General features: G+C 40.0%; 1 protein-coding gene across 1 annotated transcript in view; it reads left to right on the top strand.

Annotated features, from left to right (window-relative positions):
- Positions 1-16,966: 16,966 nt before the first annotated feature.
- Mtpbeta (mitochondrial trifunctional protein beta subunit) overlaps positions 16,967-24,595 on the top strand; it is a 57,769-nt gene continuing 50,140 nt past the window's right edge. Inside the window, exons 1-3 of the mRNA XM_070095896.1 lie at positions 16,967-17,126; positions 19,428-19,608; positions 21,138-21,325. Of these exons, the coding sequence (XP_069951997.1) occupies positions 17,072-17,126; positions 19,428-19,608; positions 21,138-21,325 (424 nt within the window). The 5' untranslated portion in view covers positions 16,967-17,071. The remainder of the gene's footprint in view (positions 17,127-19,427; positions 19,609-21,137; positions 21,326-24,595) is intronic.

Below are 24,595 nucleotides of genomic sequence, written 5' to 3'. Positions count from 1 at the left end.
TTACAACTATGTAACACTGAATGAATTACATTGCTTCATGAATATAACAAAATCTAGTAATGTTGTCTACCACACCCCACTAAACCATTCATGAGAGGTTCTTTGACGTTGATGAAGGGCTCTTGATACAGGGAATTGGAACTATCCTCCATTTCCTTGGATCAATTTGATTACCTTTTATTTCCCATTCAACGACTGATGTATGACCTCTACGGGTTCAGCGCTTCCACATAATAATACACCCCATGCCTCACGAAATCGTAATGACACGATTGCAAACAAACCATACCACGGGCGGGGATAGAACCCACGATCAGTCTCAAAACTCCAGACCGTCGCGTTAGCCACTGGACCAGCTAGCCACTATAAAATTCGTCCAATTAGGTATATTTCTACACCATAGGAAGGTTAACATAGGCACCACTGTGACCACAAATGCAAGTTTTTACACCCCACCCCTCAAGGAAGGTTCCTTGATGTTGGTGAGGGGCTCTTGATTTAGGGAATTGGATCTGTGCTCCAGTTCCCCGAATTAAGCCTGAATGCCTTCCACATCCCCCCCCCAGGCGCTGTATAATCCTCCGGGTTTAGCGCTTCCCCCTTGATTATAATAATAATAATTTTACACCCCATTAAAGAAAATGCTCGCCACCAAGTATGGTCCTAATATCACGTTGTGACTTTTTATAGGATGTTTGGACTTTTTTAATTAAGAAAAATGACTGGAAAGCTACACTGCACTGTTATTTTGTTATGCTGTATTGCCACTCAGATGTGCTATGGTCTGCCTCGGTTTGTTGCAAGTCCTGACACCATCTAAGGTTCAGCATCCTTCCCAGAATGCCACCAACAACAGTCGACTAATGTCCAGGTACCTATTTACTGCTAGGTGACGCCCCTCAAGATACACTGATGCAGGTGAGGGGCCTCTTGATCCAAGGAATTGGACCTGGCTTCCCTCTGGATCAAAGCCTCTCCCCACGGATGTAGGAATGCTAGGTGACCAGGGGTAACAGGTGGAAGGATATGTGCCCACGTCTCCAGGCTCGAACCAGGGTACTTTTGCTTTGAACTGAAGGCGCTACAGTCTTCTGGGAGCTACACAAAGAAAGTCATTTTTTTTAATTTGTTAAGCCATTAGAACGCAGGGGACAAGTGTCAGAAAGGGTTCAAAGTGTCATAAAATGTATACCCGACGTAAAAAATGTTATCATGAAAAACTAAAAACACTGAAGATGTCTTCATTGGCTGATAGCAAGAAAAGATAGTTATAAAATGATATGAGAGATTAGATAAAGAATTTTTAGTACATTCAAACTAACTTAGTTCTCTTCCAGGGGCCCTCGAGGGAGGTTCCAGATACTACTAGTAATGGGCTCTTGATCCAAGGATTTGTATCTATCCTCCTTTGAATCGAACCCCATTGTCTACCATTCCACACCCCTCAAGGAAGGTGATGTTAGTGAGGGGCTCTTGATCTAGGGAATTGAATCTGCTTCAGTTCCCTGAATTGTGCCTGAATACTTTCCGCCCCTCCCCCATAGGCGCTGTATAATCCATACGGGTTTAGCGCTCCCCATGATAATACTCTACCATTCTACGGGCAATGAATAATCCCTGTGCGCAGAGGCGTCGTAAGGGGGGACGAGGGGGGCGGGCCACCCCGGGTGACACCATAGAGCCTCTAAAGACGGTGACGCTAATGCACAAAACAGTGCTGCACCAACATAAGAGAAGAATCCTTCGTTTCTATATAGCCTATAATAGGATTACAGAGTACAAATAAGCCTATATAGGGAAAATCATTGATTTTGATGATGTGAAAGAGGATTTTGCATAACTGAAGGCAAAAAAATGTAAGATCAGATTCACTGAGTTATTACCTGTACTCAAGGTCAAATCGGAACAAGTGTTTCTCTGATATTGCAATGTTTTTCTTTATTTTTCAAGTTTTTTTTTTTTTTGTTTTTGCATTGTTGAAGATGAATAAATGTAGGATCTGTTGGCTGTACTCAAAGTGGTGTTTGAGTTTATATTTCCTCAATATTACTATGATTATTTATTTTATCATTAATAAAGTTGAGAAGTATTCTCCTGTTTGGTTTATGGCCCACGTTCTCATTGTTAAACATTAGTCACTGGTCATGCAGTAGTGATGTAACTGGAGTTTACCCCCCATCCCCCCCACCTTTGAATATCATGGGGGTGACACCAAAGATGCTGCCCCGGCCCCGGGTGACACCAAAGATTCCGTCCCGGGTGACACCAACTCTAGCGACGCCTCTGCCTGTACGTTTAACGCTTCTCTCTGAATACGAAAACCGTAACCAACCAAGCGATAATAAACCGAGAAATATCACCCTTCGAATGATTTCGACCCTAAAAGGTCCGCCCGACTACCTTTTTTACTGCCGTTTATTTTTTAATCGCGAATGACCAGGAATTGAACCCCCGATCCTTTAGCACGCTTCGTGAGAAGCCCTTCGAAATTCCGAGAGACCTTAATCCACGCGGCCATTAATGGTTCAGATAATCAGATTCCCAGTACCACTAGACATGTCACCCCTGATCTGAGCCCATACGCAGCCACGGAAGCTGCGGGAGAATGAAATTAGTCCTGTAGCTTCCATGGCCATGTATGTGCTTGTGTTAATATGTGACCTAACCTGATTATCTCAGCAACCCGATCTATCAACATAGGGGTTCCACAAGGTAGTGTTCTGGGCCCTCTGCTATTCCTTATCTGCATCAGTGACCTAACTAATGCTTCTCAGGGACTTAAACCAATTCTGTTTGCGGATGACACAACTTTTATCATTTTAAATCCCAGTTCGGCTGCAATCAACAACCCTGTCGACGCCGAACTTGCAAAAATATTTACTTAGATCACAACTAACAGACTCTAAATATTGACAAGACCTTCTCTATGTTTGGGAGTAAAACTAAAAATGTTCATTTGAAAATAAAGATTAACAATCACCAACTGACTGCCAAGACGAAGGTAAATTCTTCTGAATACACCTAACCAGGAAATTATAATTTAGTACTTACACCCAGAACATTTAGGATTCACCAAAAAATACGCTTTTATGTCCCCCAATCCCTTCAAGGGAGATTCCTTGACGCTGGTGAAGGGCTCTTAATCTAGGGAATTGGATCTGTGCTCCAGTTCCCTGAATTCCTTCCATCCCCCACAGGCGCTGTACGGGTTTAGCGCTTCCCCATGATAATAATATGCCCCCAATCATCCCTGCCCACTTTATACTACTCTCTAATTGACGCTGGTGAAGGGCTCTTGATCTAGGGAATTGGATCTGTGCTCCAGTTCCCTGAATTCCTTCCATCTCCCACAGGCGCTGTACGGGTTTAGCGCTTCCCCATGATAATAATATGCCCCAATCATCCCTGCCCACTTTATACTACTCTCTAATTGACGCTGGTGAAGGGCTCTTGATCTAGGGAATTGGATCTGTGCTCCAGTTCCCTGAATTCCTTCCATTTCCCACAGGCGCTGTACGGGTTTAGCGCTTCCCCATGATAATAATATGCCCCCAATCATCCCTGCCCACTTTATACTACACTCTAATTGACGCTGGTGAAGGGCTCTTGATCTAGTGAATTGGATCTGTGCTCCAGTTCCCTGAATTCCTTCCATCCCCCACAGGCGCTGTACGAGTTTAGCGCTTCCCCATGATAATAATATGCCCCCAATCATCCCTGCCCACTTTATACTACACTCTAATTGACGCTGGTGAAGGGCTCTTGATCTAGGGAATTGGATCTGTGCTCCAGTTCCCTGAATTCATTCCATCCCCCACAGGCGCTGTACGGGTTTAGCGCTTCCCCTTGATAATAATATGCCCCCAATCATCCCTGCCCACTTTATACTACACTAATTGACGCTGGTCAAGGGCTCTTGATCTAGGGAATTGGATCTGTGCTCCAGTTCCCTGAATTCCTTCCATCCCCCACAGGCGCTGTACGGGTTTAGCGCTTCCCCATGATAATAATATGCCCCCAATCATCCCTGCCCACTTTATACTACTCTCTAATTGACGCTGGTGAATGGCTCTTGATCTAGGGAATTGGATCTGTGCTCCAGTTCCCTGAATTCCTTCCATCTCCCACAGGCGCTGTACGGGTTTAGCGCTTCCCCATTACCTGGAGTTTACCTGGAGAGAGTTCCGGGGGTCAACGCCCCCGCGGCCCGGTCTGTGACCAGGCCTCCTGGTGGATCAGAGCCTGATCAACCAGGCTGTTACTGTTGGCTGCACGCAAACCAATGTACGAGCCACAGCCCGGCTGGTCAGGAACCGACTTTAGGTGCTTGTCCAGTGCCAGCTTGAAGACTGCCAGGGGTCTGTTGGTAATCCCCCTTATGTATGCTGGGAGGCAGTTGAACAGTCTCGGGCCCCTGGCACTTATGTAGTATGGTCTCTTAACGTGCTAGTGACACCCCTGCTTTTCATTGGGGGGATGTTGCATCGTCTGCCAAGTATTTTGCTTTCGTAGTGAGTGATTTTCGTGCGCAAGTTCGGTACTAGTCCCTCTAGGATTTTCCAGGTGTATATAATCATGTATCTCTCCCGCCTGCGTTCCAGGGAGTACAGGTTCAGGAACCTCAAGCGCTCCCAGTAATTGAGGTGTTTTATCTCCGTTATGCGCGCCGTGAAGGTTCTCTGTACATTTTCTAGGTCAGCAATTTCACCTGCCTTGAAAGGTGCTGTTAGTGTGGAAAATACTGTATATATTTTCCAGAAATTCAGTATTTATATGTAAATAGATGGCCATACTGCATTTAATAATATTTATGTCATAGAAAACGGAACGCCTGCGTCTGCGCAGACGAGACTCGCCATCTTGGTTTTGAATTGGATACAACGTTAATATAATGGGAAGAATTTTTCGTGCTCTAGAGGTTAAAATTGGATTGACACCTCTCAAATAGGAGGCGAAATTGTTGGATGTGCATTCCTGCATAACTTGAGATATCAGACGACTGGACAAGACAGCTCCAGGAACCTCAGATAAGCTCTCTAGATTTGTGTATAATTCTGGCCAGTGTTTTCATAAATTAAGTTAGTGAGGTTTTTCTGAGTATGATACAACTTAATATCCAGTCAAATTGGTGAGTGATATTAAGATATATTTTCCTTCTGTTACGTATACGTGAATTTATATATAATCATTTTTTAATATACAGTCCACAAATTTATATATTTACCAGTATTCCTGGTGTATGTATATTTCATTTAATCAATAGGTCCAGAGTTTAGTTAGTTTAATATGTTTATTATGCACCCCATACCCATCCTGTGGGCGGTAGTCAAAAGATTACAGAGGTACATAATTGGTCCAGGGACTGGACTCCAAAGTTTTGATAGCTGAGCAAGTTACAGAGGTAATGAATTCACAATTTACAAAGGTAATGAACTCACAAATTACAAAGGTAATGAACTCCAGGTAGGTCTAGTCACAATCATGACAAGTTACAAAGGTATTTACAGATTACAGAGGTACGTAATGGGTCCACAACTTGTGGTTATGACAGTGGTAGGTATCGAAGGGGGACATTTTTTGCGACCTAGGTGTCCCAAATTCCTACTTGTCTATGTAATATTGATAAATAATAATTATCTTTGTTATCATTTACTGTTATGTACATAATTAGTTACATTCAGATAAATGTAATTTTCCACAGTTAGTGTGCAGCAATATTCCAGCCTAGATAGAACAAGTGACCTGAAGAGTGTCATCATGGGCTTGGCATCCCTAGTTTTGAAGATTCTTATTATCCATCCTGTCATTTTTCTAGCAGATGCGATTGATACAATGTTATGGTCCTTGAAGGTGAGATCCTCCGACATGATCACTCCCAGGTCTTTGACGTTGGTGTTTCGCTCTATTTTGTGGCCAGAATTTGTTTTGTACTCTGATGAAGATTTAATTTCCTCGTGTTTGCCATATCTGAGTAATTGAAACCTCGCAGGACAACCTTCGACAACCTACCATCACCAGTCATCACCGTCGACTACTCCCGACTCCAGTGATAATTTCCTGTTTAAAGACATTTGCGTGTGTGAGACGTTTATAGTGAATTTCTTGTGTACTCTAAGCCTTGTATTTTCAGTGAAGACTCAGTGTTTCTTTGACTCATTATTTTTGCAATATTTTTCAGTGTTTTCGCTCATCTTATTTTTTTTATCTGTTTTATTTTATGCTACTCTCTGTCTGTAGTAAGTATTATTGTGTAGTGTATCAGTCAGTCACTCTGTGAAGTGATTCATTTTTTTTATTGTATTCTTTCAGCATTGTATTCTCCAGTAATTGTCATTGTATTTCATGCAGTGATATTCACCCCAGTTTACCAAATTATCCATTTATTTCTATGTGTGTCTTTTTTCGTATGCCAGCAGTGTCTCATTCCTCTAATTTTTTCGCAGACTTGTGTACCATTATTTTTGCCAGCAAATTTTTGTCGTATCAGTCACAGCAAGATTTTGTTGTAAGAATATACTAAGATAATGAATACGTGATTAAGTGTTGTGTGCCCCGCCACTTGTAAGTGTTAAACTTGCCTCACCACTTGTAAGTATTACACTTGCCTCGCCACTTGTAAGTGTTACACTTGCCTCACCACTTGTATTACACTTGCCTCACCACTTGTAAGTGTTACACTTGCCTCACCACTTGTAAGTGTTACACTTGCCTCACCACTTGTAAGTGTTACACTTGCCTCACCACTTGTAAGTGTTACACTTGCCTCACCACTTGTAAGTGTTACACTTGCCTCACCACTTGTAAGTGTTACACTTGCCTCACCACTTGTAAGTGTTACACTTGCCTCACCACTTGTAAGTGTTACACTTGCCTCACCACTTGTAAGTGTTACACTTGCCTCACCACTTGTAAGTGTTACACTTGCCTCACCACTTGTAAGTGTTACACTTGCCTCACCACTTGTAAGTATTACACTTCCCTCGCCACTTGTAAGTGTTACACTTGCCTCACCACTTGTAAGTATTACACTTGCCTCACCACTTGTAAGTGTTACACTTGCCTCACCACTTGTAAGTGTTACACTTGCCTCACCACTTGTAAGTGTTACACTTGCCTCACCACTTGTAAGTGTTACACTTGCCTCACCACTTGTAAGTGTTACACTTGCCTCACCACTTGTAAGTGTTACACTTGCCTCGCCACTTGTAAGTGTTACACTTGCCTCCCCACTTGTTTACCTGGAGAGAGTTTCGGGGGTCAACGCCCCCGCGGCCCGGTCTGTGACCAGGCCTCCTGGTGGATCAGCGCCTGATCAACCAGGCTGTTGCTGCTGGCTGCACGCAAACCAACGTACGAGCCACAGCCCGGCTGATCAGGAACTGCAAGTGTTACACTTGCCTCGCCACTTGTAAGTGTTACACTTGCCTCACCACTTGTAAGTGTTACACTTGCCTCACCACTTGTAAGTGTTACACTTGCCTCGCCACTTGTAAGTGTTACACTTGCCTCACCACTTGTAAGTGTTACACTTGCCTCGCCACTTGTAAGTGTTACACTTGCCTCGCCACTTGTAAGTGTTACACTTGCCTCACCACTTGTAAGTGTTACACTTGCCTCACCACTTGTAAGTGTTACACTTGCCTCACCACTTGTAAGTGTTACACTTGCCTCACCACTTGTAAGTGTTACACTTGCCTCACCACTTGTAAGTGTTACACTTGCCTCACCACTTGTAAGTATTACACTTGCCTCGCCACTTGTAAGTGTTACCACTTGTAAGTGTTACACTTGCCTCTTCACTTGTAAGTGTTACACTTGCCTCACCACTTGTAAGTGTTACACTTGCCTCGCCACTTGTAAGTGTTGCACTTGCCTCACTTGTAAGTGTTACACTTGCCTCACCACTTGTAAGTGTTACACTTGCCCCGCCACTTGTAAGTGTTACACTTGCCTCACCACTTGTAAGTGTTACACTTGCCTCACCACTTGTAAGTGTTACACTTGCCTCACCACTTGTAAGTGTTACACTTGCCTCACCACTTGTAAGTGTTACACTTGCCTCACCACTTGTAAGTGTTACACTTGCCTCACCACTTGTAAGTGTTACACTTGCCTCACCACTTGTAAGTGTTACACTTGCCTCACCACTTGTAAGTGTTACACTTGCCTCACCACTTGTAAGTGTTACACTTGCCTCACCACTTGTAAGTGTTACACTTGCCTCACCACTTGTAAGTGTTACACTTGCCTCACCACTTGTAAGTGTTACACTTGCCTCACCACTTGTAAGTGTTACACTTGCCTCACCACTTGTAAGTGTTACACTTGCCTCACCACTTGTAAGTGTTACACTTGCCTCACCACTTGTAAGTGTTACACTTGCCTCACCACTTGTAAGTGTTACACTTGCCTCACCACTTGTAAGTGTTACACTTGCCTCACCACTTGTAAGTATTACACTTGCCTCACCACTTGTAAGTGTTACACTTGCCTCACCACTTGTAAGTGTTACACTTGCCTCACCACTTGTAAGTGTTACACTTGCCTCACCACTTGTAAGTGTTACACTTGCCTCACCACTTGTAAGTGTTACACTTGCCTCACCACTTGTAAGTGTTACACTTGCCTCGCCACTTGTAAGTGTTACACTTGCCTCACCACTTGTAAGTGTTACACTTGCCTCGCCACTTGTAAGTGTTACACTTGCCTCACCACTTGTAAGTGTTACACTTGCCTCACCACTTGTAAGTGTTACACTTGCCTCGCCACTTGTAAGTGTTACACTTGCCTCACCACTTGTAAGTGTTACACTTGCCTCGCCACTTGTAAGTGTTACACTTGCCTCGCCACTTGTAAGTGTTACACTTGCCTCACCACTTGTAAGTGTTACACTTGCCTCACCACTTGTAAGTGTTACACTTGCCTCACCACTTGTAAGTGTTACACTTGCCTCACCACTTGTAAGTGTTACACTTGCCTCACCACTTGTAAGTGTTACACTTGCCTCACCACTTGTAAGTATTACACTTGCCTCGCCACTTGTAAGTGTTACACTTGCCTCACCACTTGTAAGTGTTACACTTGCCTCACCACTTGTAAGTGTTACACTTGCCTCACCACTTGTAAGTGTTACACTTGCCTCGCCACTTGTAAGTGTTACACTTGCCTCACCACTTGTAAGTGTTACACTTGCCTCACCACTTGTAAGTGTTACACTTGCCTCGCCACTTGTAAGTGTTACACTTGCCTCACCACTTGTAAGTGTTACACTTGCCTCACCACTTGTAAGTGTTACACTTGCCTCGCCACTTGTAAGTGTTACACTTGCCTCACCACTTGTAAGTGTTACACTTGCCTCACCACTTGTAAGTGTTACACTTGCCTCGCCACTTGTAAGTGTTACACTTGCCTCACCACTTGTAAGTGTTACACTTGCCTCACCACTTGTAAGTGTTACACTTGCCTCACCACTTGTAAGTGTTACACTTGCCTCACCACTTGTAAGTGTTACACTTGCCTCACCACTTGTAAGTGTTACACTTGCCTTGCCACTTGTAAGTGTTACACTTGCCTCCCTCACCACTTGTAAGTGTTACACTTGCCTCACCACTTGTAAGTGTTACACTTGCCTCACCACTTGTAAGTGTTACACTTGCCTCACCACTTGTAAGTGTTACACTTGCCTCACCACTTGTAAGTGTTACACTTGCCTTGCCACTTGTAAGTGTTACACTTGCCTCACCACTTGTAAGTGTTACACTTGCCTCACCACTTGTAAGTGTTACACTTGCCTCACCACTTGTAAGTGTTACACTTGCCTCACCACTTGTAAGTGTTACACTTGCCTCACCACTTGTAAGTGTTACACTTCCCGTTTTGTTCCTTTGTTTTATTTTTATTCATATTTTTATATTTCTTTGAACAAATTCACTCTTGATGTAATTTCAATTTTCTTTTTAACGTAAAGTGTTTTCTTTACTCTGAGTAAATTGTTTTGTCTAATTTACAATTAGGAGTTAAAGTGTTCAATCAGTTTTTCTTCATATTTTTTTTTTATTATTTAACCTAAGTTTTCCCAGTGAGACTTTATTACTGCAGTGATTATTTCTACACCTTATTTTGTTGCACTTGTTCTGCAGTGAATTTTGTTGAACTTGTTCTGCAGTGAATTATTTTCTTTTATTGATATTTTTATGCATTATTATTCTCAGTTTATTATTGCATCTTGTTTTTCATTTTATTAATTTTCCTGATGTTGTCTTTGCATTATATTTTAATTTTGTTTATGCATTCTTAGAAAATATTTAAATTTCCCAGTTATCTCTCGTTGCATACAATTTAGTAATTTTATTTTATACTTTTTACATTGATTTAAAATTTTATTAGTTAATTCCTTTATTAGCAAGAGTAAAGACAGCTCATTTTGCATTTAATTCAGTCTCCAGTAATATTTTTACTTGTAAATTTCAATGTAATTTTTATCTTGGCCAATAGTCCTTTACATTGAGTTGTCCTTCCTCTTGCAGTGTATCTTAGACATTTTTTTATTACTTATGCAGAATTGTTAAGCATTTTCTTCCACTTAAGCTTACTTATGCATGTCCTTGAGTATTGTTAACTTTTGCACTTTTCTGCCAGTCAAAGTCACAGTTAAGACTTACTGCCCTGTCATTTCTCTAAATGTTTTTTTTATAGATTGCTTATTAACGTAGCCGAGCGGTCAGGCACTAGTAATACTGTCACTCCTGTCTGGACTCCGTGTTTCAGATTGTGATCCCATCCTAGTTGACAGTAATCAGTGCATTGTAAGAAGTTATTTCTCGAGTAACTTCCACGTTGTTAACGTTTGTAAGTGAAGTTTATAGCTGATACCTCGTGTCACTGTGTGCGACTCAGATTGAATATCAGCATTGTTCACCGTGTTCATTTCTTTTCTCCTGTGCTTGCAGTTTGAGATAGTAGATTCGTTCTCCCTTGCTCATATTGCGTGTTATAGCGTTAATTTTTTTCAACCGGGGGGAGTCATCCACTCCACCGAGTTTGTTCATTCCTCCAGTAAGAAAGAACCGATCCCTTGTGTTCTGGTGATTCGATTCCTGCTCCAGGAAGATCTTATTCTGACTGTGAAGCCACCAGCACCCATCAGTGACTTTGTCATGAACCAAGAATTACTGTATCGAACAGCCGAGTTGGGTACTCCTAGCAGAAGAGTATACCAGTTAGTAATTCCACAGTCACTAGTGAATGTAGCCTTACAGCTAGTTCACGATGTACCAGGTGTTGCACACCCTGGTATGGATCGTTCAGTAAAACAAGCCAGATTGAAATACTTTTGGCCTCGTATGGCAACTGATATTTCTGAGTATGTTAAGAAATGTAGTGTCTGCATGCAACATAAAGGTAATGCTAATGGCCCTAATCCAATCCAAGTGTATCCAACTACTAGTGAACCGTGGGAAAGAGTTGCGCTAGATTTGTTAACTAATTTCCAATGTTCCCTCCAAGGCAACAAACATCTGTGTGTTATGGTAGACCATTTCACCAGATATTGTGAGTTAGTTCCTATTGCAGATAAGACTGCCGAGACAGTAGCTAAAGTTAGTTAGTTAGTTTAATATGTTTATTATGCACCCCATACCCATCCTGTGGGCGGTAGTCAAAAGATTACAGAGGTACATAATGGGTCCAGGGACTGGGCCTCGAAGTTTTGATGGCTGAGCAAGTTACAGAGGTAATGAATTCACAATTTACAAAGGTAATGAACTCACAATTTACAAAGGTAATGAACTCCAGGTAGGTCTAGTCACAATCATGACAAGTTACAAAGGTATTTACAGATTATAGAGGTACACAATGGGTCCAGGGACTGGGCCCCAAAGTTTTGATGGCTGAACTAGGCACAAGGTAATGAGCTCACAAGTTACAAAGGTAATGAATACTGTAAGAATGGTTACTTGCGTTTATACATGGCTACAATCAAGAACAAATTTTAGAGTAATGAGCAATTCACACTTCCACACCCGGTCACAACTGTAGTGAGTTATTGGTGCAAATATTGATTGTTGAGTCACACACACAAAGACACACACACACTCGAATTTAATCCTGCCAAATGCAAAGTCATGAAGATAGGGGAAGGGCACAGAAGACCACAGACAGAGTATAGGCTAGGTGGCCAAAGACTGCAAACCTCACTCAAGGAGAAAGATCTTGGGGTGAGTATAACACCGAGCATGTCTCCGGAAGCACACATCAACCAGATAACTGCTGCAGCATATGGGCGCCTGGCAAACCTGAGAACAGCATTCCGATACCTTAGTAAGGAATCGTTCAAGACACTGTACACCGTGTATGTCAGGCCCATACTGGAGTATGCAGCACCTGTTTGGAACCCGCACTTGATAAAGCACGTCAAGAAACTAGAGAAAGTACAAAGGTTTGCGACAAGGTTAGTTCCAGAGCTAAGGGGAATGTCCTATGAAGAAAGATTAAGGGAAATCGGCCTGACGACACTGGAGGACAGGAGGGTCAGGGGAGACATGATAACGACATATAAAATACTGCGTGGAATAGACAAGGTGGACAAAGACAGGATGTTCCAGGGAGGGGACACAGAAACAAGAGGCCACAATTGGAAGTTGAAGACACAAATGAGTCAGAGAGATATTAGGAAGTATTTCTTCAGTCATAGAGTTGTAAGGCAGTGGAATAGCCTAGAAAATGACGTAGTGGAGGCAGGAACCATACACAGTTTTAAGACGAGGTTTGATAAAGCTCATGGAGCGGGGAGAGAGAGGGCCCAGTAGCAACCGGTGAAGAGGCGGGGCCAGGAGCTAAGACTCAACCCCTGCAACCACAAATAGGTGAGTACAAATAGGTGAGTACACACACACACACACACCCACACACACACACACACACACACAAAAACACACACACACACACACACACACACACACACACACACACACACACACACACACACACACACACACACACACACACACACACACTCATACAGTAGCTAAAGCGTTTAAAGAACGCATTATCTGCAGGCATACCACCCCTAAGTCCCTAGTAACAGATAATGGAGGTGAATTCTGTAATGAGATTCTTGAAAATTTGTGCACCTTGTACAAGATCTCTAAATCCACCATTGTTCCTCATCATCCTGCCAGCAATGGGTTAGCGGAAAGAACCAATAAAAAAGTACTTGATGTCTTGAGAGCCACTATCAATCCCAACAGTGAAACTTGGGATGAAGTTATACCTGATGTGCAGTGTGCTATAAATTCTGCTTACAATGTTTCTATAGGTGACACTCCACATTATGCATTGTACGGTGTAGATAAACGTTTGCCTTATGAGTTGCTATATTCTAATCCGAAACCAAATTACAACCCTGATGATTTCATAGCAACTCGTACCAGCTTAGCTCAAAGTGTTTTTAGAAGAATCCGTGAAACACTTCATAAATCAACAGTAGAATTTACAAGAGTCGCAAACACTCGAGCAAAGCCATCCAAAATCAAAGTAGGTTCGAGAGTTATGTGCTGACTAACTTTAACAACACGTCTGCAATGCCAAAGCTTGATCAAAAGTTTGTTGGTCCTTATCGAGTAGTTGAACATATCACTGGTAATAAGTATAAGGTTAGAGAAATTAGTACTGGTCAGTATAAAGAATCGCATTTAGATCATATGAAGTTAGTATGTGATGATAATGATGTTCCAACCCAGACTAATGTGACAGACTCTGACAATCCTCCTGATCCTGTACTCTCTTCCTCTGATACTCAGTCAGACGATCAACCTGAATGTCGTTATTCCCTACGTACACGACAGGTATTGAGAAACCTTCAAGTATCATTTGTTACTTCCAATTCAGTTTTGCCTCAAATACAGCATGAGTTAGCCAGTGCTACAGAGTTTGATCCTCCCAGAGATGACACCCATTCCGCATATGTCAATCTTACCCTTGCAGAGTTGGGGTTAAATGTAAATAACCTGTATAGATGAATAATTACAGTATCAACTTATCAGTATTCAAGAATTTTTTTTTTGTGTTCACGTTCTCTCCGAATTCTGAGAGTTAACAGTCTAGATTTGAGTGCACCGAATCTGCCTTTCTGTTAAACACTCTTTCTTTGTATATATTCCTTCCTCAGAATCCGTAGATCACATGAATACAGATCGATCGATCAAATTTTTTTTTATCACTTCTATTGTGTAATCCCAACGTTGAGTTTCATTCAATGAGTTGTGTTATATTATATCTTGTATTGCATTACAGTTTCAGTTACGTAAGCTTCCATTCCAATGTTCTACTTATGAATGTTATAATGTTCAATTGTTGTGTACTTTGACATTGTATAGAATCAGCCCAAGCCGTATACCTGCCATCTCTAGTTTGTATTAGTTGTATGTCGGGACGACATACGTTAGCGTCGCCGAGCTCTCAGTAGTAGTACCAGTTCCAGTAACCAGTTACCAGTAACCAGTGTACCAGTAGATGACTCACTACCAACTGTCTCTGCGTGAATCACTGTCTGTATTCATATTGTTGCTGACCACAGCAGTATTCAAACACCCCCCTCACATATGGGTACTGGGGTTAGTTAGTCTGATGAGAGTGAGCAAGGAGGCAGGTCATGGCTGTTTGGCTCTTCCATACTACCGTTCTAATTATACGTACTACCAGCCTACGTGAGTATTACTTTACCCTATCCACGTGTTCGAACCCCACATGATATTCCTTCCATCCCCCACAGGCGCTGTACGAGTTTAGCGCTTCCCCATGATAATAATATGCCCCCAATCATCCCTGCCCACTTTATACTACACTCTAATTGACGCTGGTGAAGGGTTCTTGATCTAGGGAATTGGATCTGTGCTTCAGTTCCCTGAATTCCTTCCATCCCCCACAGGCGCTATACGGGTTTAGCGCTTCCCCTTAATAATATGCCCCCAATCATCCCTGCCCACTTTATACTACACTAATTGACGCTGGTGAAGGGCTCCTGATCTAGGGAATTGGATCTGTGCTCCAGTTCCCTGAATTCCTTCCATCCCCCACAGGCGCTGTACGGGTTTAGCGCTTCCCCATGATAATAATATGCCCCCAGTCATCCCTGCCCACTTTATACTACTCTCTAATCCAGTGGTTCCCAAACTTTTTCAGCTTGTTACCCAATTTAACATGCCACATAAAGCATGTTACCCCTTTCACAAAATGTTGTTATTATTGATATATATGGCTAAACGTGAACATATACAGCCTCGCATACTCTGCTAATCCTAGCAAAACCATTGAAAACGTAAGAACCACACATACATTATATATAAAATTAATAATAGCTACAAATTCACAGTAACAGTGGGTAAATACTAACTATATACTGCACAGGGCAGTACACATACATACCAGCTTATGTCTACCTCGGCTGATGCTCACAGATAAACTGACAGTGTGAAATAGAGGCAGCCTCAGGAAGTGAGTGACACGTACTGGACAGGTCGATCTGGGCTACTGAGTGACTTTTGTCCTGAAGCATACTTGTCAAAATACTTTTGGGTTTCCACACACTTAGCTATATATTTCTTCTTTTCTAATACTGTATATTAGTTTTTGATGTTTATTGTTATTTGGTTTAACTTTATTACTTACTTATAATAAGTTTACTTTACAACTTTATATACTAAGACAAAGTTAACAATAATCCTCATACCGGGTACCGCATTGTTTTCTTGATTTTCAGAATTCATAATTTTTTTTCTGTCACCCCTCCATTACCCCCCAAAAATGGTTAAATTACCCCCAGGGGGTAATTTACCCCCAGTTTGGGAACCACTGCTCTAATCTATCCGTACGTCATCAATGGTATTTGTGTTTGGGGATCAGTTAGTTCAATATCTTATTATGCACCCAATACCCATGGTGTGGGCTGTAGTCAAAAAATTACTGAGGTACATAATATAATGGGAAATGGGGTACAAGGTTTTAGCTAAATAAGTTAACGATAATGAATTATTTACATGTTTGTAGCTTGTGTAGTGAATTACACAAGCTGTACTGATACCCCATTAAAGGACCTTATTAAAGGACCCCAATGGAAATAAGTCAACGTGACTTTTTTGGGTTATCCTGGGTACTTTACACATGTGCTGCTATGTATGATAATCTATATAACTGTATTTGTTTATACCTGAATAAACTTACTTACTTAAATAATATCTTAAGTAATGTCTTAAATAATATGCTTAGTCTAGAATTTAGATCTATAGGTTTGTAGATGAATGGTTCAGAGAACCGACATGTTGAATTTATCAACATGTCGGTTCTCTGAACCATTCATCTACAAACCTGTCAGACACTGCAACTTCTTGGGATCTTAATACTTGGGAATTCTTCGCTTGCCTAATTCTTGGGCACGACCTACTTCAACATTGAACAAATGTTACACGACCTATGACTGCTGCACCTCTCCTGCCAACGGTTTATAAGCTCCTTCTCAGCACGTATGCCGTATTCTATTCAAGATTGATGGACTGACCACATCGACTCAAGGTTGAGGGACTGATTACCTCAGTCTCCTCCTGTTCTTCAAGATTCTCCTTTGTATGGACTGATGAAGCCACTGTGTGGCGAAACGTTTCCTCAATAAAGATACCCAAGAGTTGCACATGTGTAATTTATCAATTTAGATCTAATTAGTATGTAAGATTGACTAGCTAGCTCATAATTAATGGCTTTCTTCTGTGCCTATATTTATATCTACTATATCTTTGTTGCATTGCTCCTCAAGAAAAACAATTCTAATCTTAATTTTAATGAGATGAGTCAAGGGACTTTGCCCCAAAGTTCAGTATCACTGTAGTGATACTGAACTTATTACTGTACATGTTTATGATCCAGTTACAGTCGTAATGATTTACTATTGATTTCAGTCACAAAAAAACGTTATAGTGTAGTCTCTGAGTGACCATTATAGGGTTATTATTAAGGTTTGTTAGGTAACACTGGACTGGAGTGGGTGGTATTATCTCAGTGAGAAGAAACACCGGCAGTAATAATGGCGCTCACCACTGCTCACTCCTCCTCACTCCTGCTGGCAACTATCAATAATGGTATGTCTACTTCACCAGCGTCACTCATAACCTCCTCACTTATAGAGTATGCGCTTCTGATGTAACTCCAAAGCATAAAATAGAATAATAAATTCTAAATATGGGAAATAGTTATAATTTGTGTCCTTGATTCTTGTGGGACAAGTGCGATATATTGTCAGTAAGTCCTTCCCTATTCTCACATGAAAACGAGCTACTTGCTCTAAAATGTAGCACATTACAACTTAAATTAGAGCTGATTTCTTTTTCAGATTAACGAATTTAAAGCTTAATACAACTGCACATAAGAATATAGTCACTTGTCTGAATTTTGGGTAGTCTGGGTAATTTACACTTACGTATGATAATTTTACTTATGTGTACTTGTACCTAAATAAATCTACTTAGGGCTGCACTGCAGCAGGCCTACTGACTCCTACTAGATAGGTCTAACTTGCCGTCACTTAATCGTGTACCTGTCCAATTAGCTTTTAATTAAAGCCACCCTAGGTTCTCACTTCAATGCCCACTAAGGAGTTTGTTTATTTATTTACTTATTTATGTCATCCTTCTCTGTTTTCCAGTGCATTTATGTCCATTCTGTAATAATGAGACTAGAATTTGCGCAATATAATCAAAATGGAACTTTACTAAGGATATATAAAGTTGAAGTATAACATTAGGACTTCTATTATTTATACTTCTTGGTTTGAAAGCAAGAATTCTATTTACTTTATTGCTAACACTTATGCACTGCTGTCTTGGCTTTACATTACTGCTAACTAGAGTCCCTAATTTTCTTTTTATTCAGAGTGAGATTTGGATTATTTATTTTGTAAGTACCATAGTTATTCTTTCTTCCCAGGCTTAGATCCTTACATTTGTCTACATAAAATGGCATCTGCCACTTCTCCGACCACATCTTCAACCTACCCAAATCTTCCTATAGTGCTCTAATTTCCACATTAGAATTTGACGGCCTGTTTTAGTGTCATCGGGAGACTTGCTTATGTAGATGTTAGATGAGGTATTTTAGGTTGGGTTATTTTGGATTTCGTTAGGCTAGCTTATGAATTTTACCATTTGTGCAAAATATTTGCCTGGAAAACCTACTAAATATTGAAGGTTTTATGGAGCAAATTATTAAGTCAGACATAGTTCGAATATTTACCATACATTTTTTTTTTGGGGGGGGGGCACTATTTTCTAACCAGAATTGTATTAATGTAAATAGCCAGGCAACATTGATTAATGAGCTTATTCCTGTAATTACATTTTGTGTGTTAATGCTATGTTTTTATGGAATAAATGCAAATTTTGATATCTAATTTTGCTCTGATTTTGACAGTTTCCTCCAAATTATTTTTTTTGTTAGTCCTGTCACTGATGAATATAATTTCTCAAGAGGAGTGAGTTCCTTGGTGCTTGTTTGATCCTATGAATCAGACCATAATAAATCCCATTCCCTTCAGCTATATGACCTCTGTGGGTTGTTTTTTTTCCATGAATATAATAATAATGATGATAATCCTGATCTCATGATGATGATGCAATATTTGTATCATTGTTAGTCTGGTCATTATCATCATTTTTCCTGGGAAAGAAATCAATTAGGCTTCTATATTTTAAATAACAACCATGCTATCCATTCCATTTCCTTCAGAGGAGGTTCCTTGCTGCCAGTGAAGGGGTACTTGATCTAAGGAATGGACCTGTGTTCCCTTCCTTGGATTAAACCCGAATACTTCCCATTTCCCCAGATGCTGCATGACCCCTGTAGGTTTAGCACACTCCCATGAGTGTAATATCTATTCCATGGCAGAAAAGTTATTTGCTGTACAAATTGTTTTAAGGTAATAATAGGAAAAATATAATTTATTAAGTAGATTCTTTTTTTATTAGTGGGTTCTACATTGAATAGTTACAGTTTGGACAAATAGAAAAAAGCTTTATTTTGATGAATAACTTCAATAACATAACTCAACCCAACTTAACCTTACCTGACCTAGACCAGTAGTAAATTTCTGAGCTATTATAGGTAGGGTAATATTAGGTTATATTATATAAAAAGGGTCTTTTCTCATAGGCACCAAATATAAATATCTCCATCGCACAACACTTAATGCTGGAGAAATTGCACGCTAGAAAAAAAAAAAAGCCTTAATGTAACTGATATTTTTAGACTTTAGAAGAATCCTTCTACTGTAAGCCATGTGTTGGAAGATGCAACTAAAATGCCAGAATCAAAGGGCTAGTAGCCCCTTTTTCTAAATTACTAAATGTATAAAGAAGTATAACTTTTCTTTTTAATTTCCATTCTAGTGGGGACACGTGCACTTGGAACATCTGCAACTCATCTGGTGGGCGCCAAGACAAAGGCATCTTTGTCACGGCCGGGACTGAAAAATATTGTTGTGGTGGATGGGGTGCGAACACCCTTCCTCGTGTCTGGAACACAGTACCAGAAACTGATGCCACACGACATTGCCCGTCAAGCTCTCAGGTGAGTGACAGCATACCATTTTTAATACACTAGTGCACTACAGTAGCTTCTCATTTGTAGTGTTGTAATAAAGTACTGTAAATCATTGTATATATTAATTTTATTAAAAATACAGCATGTCATTAGGCACATTGTAACAGTGTTAATAAATACTTTTTAAAGCCCATATTACAGTATTAAAATACAGTACAGGTGGGCCCCATTCATACAGCATATTAGGTTCCGGGCTACCGCTGTAAAGCAGAAATCACTGTAAAGTAAAGCATGGCCTTTATTTACTTAAATGCTTGATATGTTTGCACTATCATATATTTAGTGAGCAATAAAGCTAGGCTTAAAAAATGCATATACAGTACACACATTACTTACCTTAAAATATTTTCAAGCTTATAGTCTTTTGTTTTTCTTTTTGGGCTACCCTGCCTCGGTGGGATACGGCCGGTTTGTTGAAAAAAAAAAAAAAACTTTGAGTGGTGAATATATTTAATGTAGGTAGCCTGAATAGATGAAGAATGGGAATAATTGCAAATCGCTGTAATAGCAAAATGCTGTAAAGTGGGACCCTGCTGTACTGTACATTGATATGATAGCTAGTTAGTAATTATATGAAAAAATATTTGCAGATAAAATGAGGATATTACAGTTTAGAGGGGCATATGAGCTGTAATGTTGGCATGTGTCTGGTAAGACAGTGAGAGTGAGTGATAGTGAAAAAGTTTCTTCTTTTTCGAGTCCCCTTACGTTTGGGGGAGATGGCCAGTGTGTTGAAAAATATTTTTAAGCCAATATTGGATACAGTATAAAAAGGAATGTATTGTACAGTATTTTATGGATAGGGTCTTTCTGTTTGCTGATATTTTTCAGGTAAATTTTGAAATATGTTTGGCTTTCTGATTCAGAAATGGGTTTACACACATACCCTGTTTGTTGAGGACTGTCACAGCCAGGCATGAGATTCTTACTCAAGCATAGAGGTAATCACAGAAATGGAATCTTAGTTTTTTTTTTTTTTTATGTTACCTTAATTTGTCTTTAAATGAATGTTAAACAAGATTTGACACAAGGGTTGACACCATGTTTGGCTTACTGCAAAACTCCTTGGTCCTTTCAACTACTCATCTGGTCCACCCCTTTAACTAGTCACACTCTGCAGGACCACTATATTTATCATGTTTTGTGTATTGATTCTGTAAATACTTCATAAAGTTTTTTTTAGGGCAAAAAATGTCTAATAAAAGGCTTGCTCAGCTGCATGTGTTATACATTCCTAGTTTGTCTGCTACTCGTCATTTGCTACAAATATAAATGTTTAGTATTGCACTTCAAAAATTATTTATTTAATTCAAATTGGACTGTGATTTGGATTAAATAGGGGACTCGGATAATACCATTGAGTAATGTACACGATTAAGGTTTTATTTCTTTGTAAATATGATGGGGTTACAAATTGTAAGATGGTTACAGTATTTTGACTAATTTTTTCTTATGTGTGCCTAGTGATACATCTTATTTTTTGTGAATCTCCCCAGGGGTTTAGTATCTCGCGTTGGATTGGACAAAGCTTCTGTGGACTACATTACCATGGGTACGGTCATCCATGAAGTAAAAACTTCAAATGTTGCTCGTGAAGCAGCTTTAGGGGCAGGCTTTTCTGACAAGATTCCAGCTCATACTGTCGCAATGGCCTGCATCTCCTCCAACCAGGCAATAACAACCTGTAAGTGGGGGTGGAGAGGGAGTAAGACAAAACATCTTTTGTAATAGATATTCACCACATTGCTTGTACAGTAGGGCCCCACTTATACAGCAGGTTAGGTTCCAGGCTACTGCTGGAAAGCGGAACACCATTTTTTCCACTTACAAATGCCAGACAACAAGTTTGCACTAACATATATTAAGCTAACAGTAGAACTAGACATTAAAAAACAATCAAAAGTCAAATACATGCACAGTACATTCATTACTTACCTTAAAATATTTGTAGTTTTAATGTAGGGTGAGAGGTGAGTAGTACCTATTTGTAGGAAGTCAGGTGTAGGTATCCCTGGCTCCCCATCCCAAACTTAATATACAATATTTAAAGTAGCCTAGAGAGATAAAATTCACATACAGTACACTCATTATTTACCTTAAAATATGTGTAGTCTTAATGTAGGATGAGAGGTGAATAGTATTTGTAGGAAGTCAGGTGTAGGTAGCTGGTAGATGTAACTATGTAGTCCACCTGGGCTACATAGCTACACCTACCTGCATAGCTATACGATATTTAATGCGGCCCAGAGCCATATTATTACCGTCGACATACCTTGTTCACTGAGTTTAATTGTTTCTAACAACAACCTTTAGATGCCATCATAAAAGAAGAGAGAATTAATGAGAAGAGTTCATGCCGAGAATTGTAAACAAAGCGGAATGTGTTAAGGGGAGTGACTGGGCCAAACGCAGATTCATACACATTTTCTCTGTTTGCTGGACCAGAGAAAATGTAATGTTTTCCCTCCGCCCAGCTACCACACCTCAAATTTATGTGAAATTTATTGTACTGTGAGTGTATGTATCATGTTTATATGCTATTTAACATGTTTCTTTTATAATTTTGAAGAAAATATCATAGATGGATTAATGAAAATGTCTATATTAACATAAAATAAGACATTTAATGTGCCCAAGAGTGATTATTATTATGTACAGCCCCTCTCCACTTAACGACGTAGTTCCATTCCTAAGCCCACTTCGTTAAACAAATTCATCACTAAATGAGGAGCATACTATAATGGTAGTGGGTTTGTGTCAACCATCTTTGATATTGTTTTAATGTCACCTTTGCACCATTTATAACATTTCTGGTATATTATTAAATGTTTATACAGTAGTGTACTATAAATTGAAATAAACAGAATAGAGGAAATCAGTTCTAATATAAATTTTGTAGGTGTAAATTCTGGTCAGAGAGCCCATCTTAAGTCTGAGGCGTCATACAGCCTCTCATCACTAAGTGATAAGAGGCTGTATTAGTATTATTACTATGGCGTTAAGACTTGATTTTTAACGTGTACTTGCATGCCAGCACAGTGTGTAAGTTTATTTAGGTACAAGTACACATAAGTATAATTATTAGAATATATATAAAATACTTCCATGGGGAAGTGGAACAGAATTCTTCCTCCGTAAGCCATGTGTGTTGTAAGAGGCGACTAAAATGCCAGGAGCAAGGGGCTAGTAACTCCTTTTCCTGTATACATTACTAAATTTAAGAAAAAGAAACTTTTGTTTTTCTTTTTGGGCCACCCTGCCTTGGTGGGATAAAGGCCAGTTTGTTGAAAGAAGAAGACGTATAAAATATGCAATAACTTTAAAGCCTTTGAAATTTTGGAAAGTTTCCAGACATAGTGGAGATGTGCTCACAGAGAATGTAAACAAACCGGGTGGGGTGCGGTGACTGCATTAGAAAGACAGGGAGCCATATAGCGAGTTTTGGTCATAATTTGAAATGTCCGTATTAGCGGAGTGCCGTAAAGCGAAATACCGTCAAGCTGGTGCTACTGTATATATAAAATTTTTAAATTGCCAAAAATATACAAGAATACCTCCCTTTAAGGTACTTCACTATAGTGTGTTTCGCTACAGTGCTTTTCAGTTACGTACATATTATGTTTATTATTGGCGCTTGCTTTTCTATTAAGATAGTGTGTGGCAGTGACGTGCACATCAGCTGACTCCGAACTGAATCGAGCATCATTTTTTTTTAGGTCTAGCGCTATTGCACACTTAATAAATGATTGCGTTCTTTGGAACCTAACCAAAGTATTGGCAAGGTATGCCTGTATTGATACTGAAACATTTGCTTTGTAGTATTAGATTAGCCATCAATACCGCATATTGCTTGTTTTTAATCCATTCGTGTCATATTTATGTATATGTAATTGATGCCAGTGTCACTCATGTAGATCTATGTTTTAAGCTCAGCTCCCTCAGATAAGCTGTGGGCTGAAAATTTTAGCCTAGAAATGAGAGAATGAGTCTGGTGAGTGTAGTCTAAAAAAAAAAAAAAAAAAAAATCCTGCCCCATGTGGTACATAATGGGAAATGGAAACCTCTGAATTTTTGAGGTGTTTTCTGGTATGGTTTTCATGGTCTATATTGACTGTTTCTTGGTATTGATAGAACTGAAGACATAATAGTGAATTAAGGGCTCTGGTGGCCTGGTGGTTAACGCTCTCGCTTCATACGGCGAGGGCCTGGGTTCGATTCCCAGCCAGAGTAGAAACATTGGGTGTGTTTCTTTCCACCTGTTGTCTATGTTCCCCATCAGTAAAATGGGTACCTGGGTGTTAGTCGACTGGTGTGGGTCGCATCCTGGGACACTGACCTAATTTGCCCGACATGCGGAGCATACCAAGGGGCTTTCTATATAGTAGTACGTCATTGTTGTCAGCTAGGCCTGTATACCATGTACATGTACTTGTAGTAAATAAAGATATTATTATATTATTATTATTAGAGATAATTTTGGTTGATTTCAGGACCAAAAATACAGTAACTTCAAATAAGGCTCAAAGTGTCAGAATTATTAAATTTTTGGCAATTTTCCTGAGGATTGGTAGAGCCCCTTTGCTTTTCCCCAGTTTATTTTATGGGTTTTTACTAGGTCTACTTCAATTATTGAGATGGCCTAATCCATGGCCAATCATTCTTGATTATATTTTATCTAAGAAAGTGAGTAAAACTTCAGTATTTTGTGTGATGTATTCAAAATGTTGGGCAGTTCTATAGGAGAGACTTGGGGATGGGATTAATGAATAAAGGAAAGGTTGTTTTAGTAACTGGAATGCTTAGTGTTTATTTCTAAACTGGAATTTTTTATATTTGTGTAAAATTGGCTAAATTATAGGGTAGTTCTGATAGTTGAATATATGGCTTCTTGTGTTCATTCAATAAAACTAAAGAAATGCTAGCAAAGTAGATAGGAATTGGGTCTAAATGAGCA

Source organism: Cherax quadricarinatus, chromosome 51 (assembly GCF_038502225.1).
Source record: "Cherax quadricarinatus isolate ZL_2023a chromosome 51, ASM3850222v1, whole genome shotgun sequence".
NCBI classification, from domain to species: domain Eukaryota; kingdom Metazoa; phylum Arthropoda; class Malacostraca; order Decapoda; family Parastacidae; genus Cherax; species Cherax quadricarinatus.
This window is presented reverse-complemented; position numbering and strand designations above follow the sequence as displayed.